Below are 4599 nucleotides of genomic sequence, written 5' to 3' on the forward strand. Positions count from 1 at the left end.
TGAAGCAGTGTTTTTTAAAATCCATCACTTGAATTTAGGGCCCCTGTTTCATCTACACATGCCCTAAACTGCATAGATTGAACTGGTAAGCAAGTGAACACGCATTCACTTTTGATTCTGAAAATGCCTGCAGTGACCAGGCCAGAAGCCAGGGAGCACTAGAGTATGCCTCCCTGCTTGGGCCAAGACTAGCCCTCCCACACTGTGAAAGGAAGTTCACAGGGAGGTGCAAAGCATCCTGGAGCGGATTGTGAGTTAACTTGAATCTGGAGGGGATCTGGGACAGACAGTGGGTGGTGATCTGGCAAGATGTGCAGAGCTGGAAGAGCACAGACACATCCTCACTGCTCTTGGGCCTGCAACTGGCTCCAGACCAGTGGCATAGCTGACTGCAATGGGCAACAATGAAAAAGGGCCATTAATCATATGTATTCAGGACAAGGGAGTATAATGGGCAACTCTGGGAGGCCCTGCACCAAGCATTGAGGGGGTAGGTGGAGTTCACAACTGAGCCAAGCCTGACCCAGCTGGGAGGAAGGGCAGGGAATGGAGAGCACTTACATCTCTGCCAGGAGCACCAGCTTCTCCCTTGTCCCCCTAGTCAGGAAAAGCCAAGAGAAAGCAGCTTAGGAACACTTGAAAACAATACAGCCAGGTGCTGCCAGCAGGGCCCCAGCCCACCTCACAAATCCTGACCAGCCTGGTATTTGCACCACAGGGTCTGGCTCCCACCATGCTGCCACTGGAGCCAGCCCAAAGTCCAAGGGGGCAGGAAGGAGCACCAGACCCTAAACTTGCCCTCTTGCCTACAACACTGGCCCCAGGGAAGTAGTTGTTCAAAGGAGAAAGAGCCCTCCCCACCTGAGAGGGACACACATGATACGATGGGCCTGGCGGAGGCTGGGGGCATCTGTCCCCCCCAGGGACCCCACATGCTGGACCATGCCCATATCTGCCTGGGGAAGGAGGTCCCCGTGTTCATTACCTTCCTTCCATCTTCTCCTGGGGTCCCGTCTTCTCCCTGGAGGACAAGAAGCAGCAGTCAAAGCTCTGTACCACATGGGCTACAGGCAGGGGCAGGGGAGGTCCCAGCTCAGACACGCGCAGTGGGGCATCACACGGCTTCCTGGAGGAACCTCACGCTTCCACCTAGGCCTGGCGCAAGAGAAGCTGAGGCCAGTCAGGACCAAGCCAGGTGGAAGTGGGGGTGCTGGCTGGAGCTCAGGGCAGCAGGAGGAAGGCCTGTCCATGCCCCAGTCTGCATCTCCCTTCTCCTGTGGGGCTGGGTCCATTACTCACATTCTTCCCATTCAGACCAGGTTTTCCGTCATCTCCAGATTTGCCCTAGAGGAAAATGCAAACTGTCAGCTGAGCCAGGGGCCTTCCAGATACCCTGGGAAGCAGCAGGGAACCTCTCTGAGGAATATGGCTGGCACAGTGCCAGGGGATTGGTGCACCATATAAGGAACAATTGGCACAGAGCCAGGGGATTGGACAATTTGGAATGGGAAAAATTACAAAAGTGACGGACAAACAAAGGAACATGTGTGTTTTGTGTTGTCACCCTGGGGAGACAGGAGCAACCTTGGAATTCTTGTTTGAACAATGAGGAATACAGAAGCTAACATCCTACACACACAGCAGAGGATCTGAGGCCAGTATCACTGAAAATCGCTGGTGTAATGTCTAAACGAACCGCTTGCCAGGTTGTAGTATAAAGAGGAAGCTTGTAATAAAGCATAGGGGTTACTGTTAAAGTTCACTGATACCAAATCAGACAAGGGGCCGTGTCAATCCTTGGGGGTCTCTGGCAAAAAGAATCCTAGTAGTAACAGCAGGAGTGAGGAGGGAGGAAGCAAGGGTGGGAAGGAGCAGCAGCTTCATGGCCAAGCCCCTGGTGAGGAGCAGGGCAGAGAGGGAGTGACCTGAGAGCCTCCCAGGGTGGAAGCACAGCTCAAGGGGGTGGGAAACCCACTCAGTCTACTTACAGGCAGGCCTGGTGGTCCCGTAGGGCCGAGAGCTCCTGGAGGGCCCTGCTCCCCCCGCAGGCCAGGCAGTCCCTACAGGGAGAATACAACAGATGACAGGCAGGTCATGGAGTAAGGCAGCTCCCCCAGCCCCTCCTGGACAGGAGACAGCAGCTGCACAGAAAAGGGAGAAGAGAAGCAGCAGCCCTACCAAGCCAGCAATGCCCACAGGGTGAGTGGTGAAGGGAGTCAAGGGAGCAGGAGCTGGGGTCTCTGCAGGGCAGGGATCTCCACCACACTCAGGAGTTCACCACACAGCAAAGCACCAGAGGAAGTACCTGGGACTAGAGGAAACCCCAGTCTGATCGGGAGAGGGCCAAAGCTGTACCCTGGTGACCCCTGTGCCTGCTCCTGGCAGCCTCATGCAGCAGACTTGGGGGGAGGGAGGAGGTCCTATAGGAAAGGCAGGAGAGTTTGAGCCATGTGTACCCCAGCACCCTGCAGCTCTAGAGTACTTACATCTCGGCCAGGATCCCCCTGCTTGCCAGGGTCACCCTAGAAGAACAGAGGAGAATGAGGTGCTGATCAGCGAGGCAGGGCTCAGCCTGGAGTCTGAGGCACAAATGCTCCTGTCTGCAGGCTCCAGACAGGCCTGGCACATTTCAAGGACCTGACAGCAGCAAGAGACGAGCTCCAACCTGGCTCAGGCTACCTGATGGGCTCTATGGTAGCTGACGCCACAGGCACCAATAGTCCCTGCAGCATCATGCCACTAGCACAGCCAGCACTGACAGAGACCCTTGGCCAAAAGCAGGTGGGAGTGTCCCAGAAACCAAGGTACCCCCATCCTCAGGGTTGGCTGCAGGGGCACCAGCAGGATTAAGAATTGCTCCATAGGGCAATGCTTTCTCCCTCTTCCTGCAGCAACCCTCACAGTGGGGGCAGCAGCTCCAGCTATAGACAGCCCAGGAGCCCCCTGGAGTGTTCTGGGCACCTGCTGGCCTTGCCACTGGGGTACATCACACTACTGGGTGTACATGTGCCTCATGGGACCTAGCTGTCTCTGGCCAGTGGCTCTGCCTGTGGGGGATGCCAAGGGGCAGCCTTGCTGTGGAGAAATACCCAGGCCAGGCCACACTTACCCTCAGCCCCGTGGGGCCCATCTGCCCGGGTTTGCCATCCAACCCATTCCGGCCATCCAGCCCTGGGGGGCCTCGCTCTCCCTGCAAGAGAGCAGAAAGGGAAGACTTTACACTGAGGCCTTCCCTGTTCCCCTGAGAGCCCTGGCTGGGGACCCCCAAAGCCCAGCACAGGATCTAGTGGAGTATGGGCATCAGTGACCAGGCTGGAGGAACAACAGGGGTATGTCAAGGTGGCAGGAGCCTGGGCAACACCCTCCCAACACAACCCCTGCCTGGCCCCATGTCAGCCCACCTCCTCCTCCTGGTCCAGCCAGCCGCAGGCATTGGGGCCCCTGAGACTGGTTGGGAATGTGCCTGCTCACCTCTGAGCTGCTTCCAGAGGCCACATTTGCCTGGGACTCAGCTTGGAACAGACAACTGGGTCTCCAGGAGCGAGGACACTGCCCCTGCCCCTCCCCCCTGCTCTGACTCCTTGGCCACTGCACAGCCCTGCCCAGTCTCTGGCCCCTCCACAGCCTGCTCTCCTCACTACCCAAATGCCAACCCACTCCTCACCTTGACCCAGGCACTCTTCTCCCTCCACACTACCCCCAGTCCAAGCTGGTGCCCTGTGCTCTGACCCCTCCATACGTCATCCTGGTCTCCAGACACCTCCTCTCCCAGGCTTGGGGGCTCTTCTGCAGCCACAGTAGGGCAGACCAGTTCCTGGCACTCCAGCTGCATGCCTGTCCACCCCTCCCTTCCTCCCCCTCAGTCGCATGAGCCCTGCCTGCTCTGTGTCCTCCAGCCAGGCTCTGATACTGAACCAAGCTGTATCACCCCACCCTGACATGGGGCTGGGCCATGGCAGAGCTCCCTGCAGTGCACCAAAGAGGCTCTCTTACCTTCTCCCCCGTGGAGCCTCTGTCTCCAGGGTCGCCCTGTAGAGAAGGTAGCACAAGTCAAGGGGTCTGGAGTCTGGGGAGGGGGCTGCAGGTGGGCACCAAGCAACAGGAATGGGTACTCACCCGTGTGCCAGGGAGACCTCGAGGGCCTTCGATTCCCTGCAGAAAGAGAGAGAGATGGTTGTGCTGGGAGGATGGGAGGAGAGCAGGCCAGTGCCCACCTTCCCCTGACATACATGCTCCATGCCCCCTACATGCTCACTGCCTCTAATAGCCCCACCCCAGATTCAACCTCCTTCCCCTGCCCTGCGCCTGGCCCCCTGCCTGCTCCCACCATGGCCCCCCCATGTGCACCCCACCCCCAGGCACCCCAACTCCCTGAGAGACCCAACCCCAGCATCCTCCCCAAGTTTACTGCACCCACAGAGGTCCAGTCCCCAGTGCAGTCACCCCTGCCCTTATCACAAGCTGTCTGCTCCCTTGACACACCCACTCCTTCCTCTCCCCTCCTGTACAATCCCACCCCTCCAGACTCCCATGCCCCACCTCCAACCAGCACTTGGCAGGCAGGGGTTTCAGGCAAAAGGCCCTTCAGTTCCCCAGACA

At 58.2% G+C, this 4599-nt stretch overlaps 1 protein-coding gene across 1 annotated transcript in view; it reads right to left on the reverse strand.

The window, feature by feature from the left end:
• COL7A1 (collagen type VII alpha 1 chain) overlaps positions 1 to 4599 on the reverse strand; it is an 84938-nt gene that overhangs the window by 40770 nt on the left and 39569 nt on the right. Inside the window, exons 60-67 of the mRNA XM_019504605.1 lie at positions 4117 to 4152; positions 3994 to 4029; positions 3110 to 3190; positions 2487 to 2522; positions 1989 to 2060; positions 1300 to 1344; positions 986 to 1021; positions 562 to 597 (exon numbers count right to left, since the gene is read on the reverse strand). Coding sequence (XP_019360150.1) covers positions 562 to 597; positions 986 to 1021; positions 1300 to 1344; positions 1989 to 2060; positions 2487 to 2522; positions 3110 to 3190; positions 3994 to 4029; positions 4117 to 4152 — 378 coding nt within the window. The remainder of the gene's footprint in view (positions 1 to 561; positions 598 to 985; positions 1022 to 1299; positions 1345 to 1988; positions 2061 to 2486; positions 2523 to 3109; positions 3191 to 3993; positions 4030 to 4116; positions 4153 to 4599) is intronic.

Source organism: Gavialis gangeticus, unplaced genomic scaffold (assembly GCF_001723915.1).
Source record: "Gavialis gangeticus isolate Ggan-Ray unplaced genomic scaffold, GavGan_comp1, whole genome shotgun sequence".
Lineage (NCBI taxonomy): Eukaryota > Metazoa > Chordata > Crocodylia > Gavialidae > Gavialis > Gavialis gangeticus.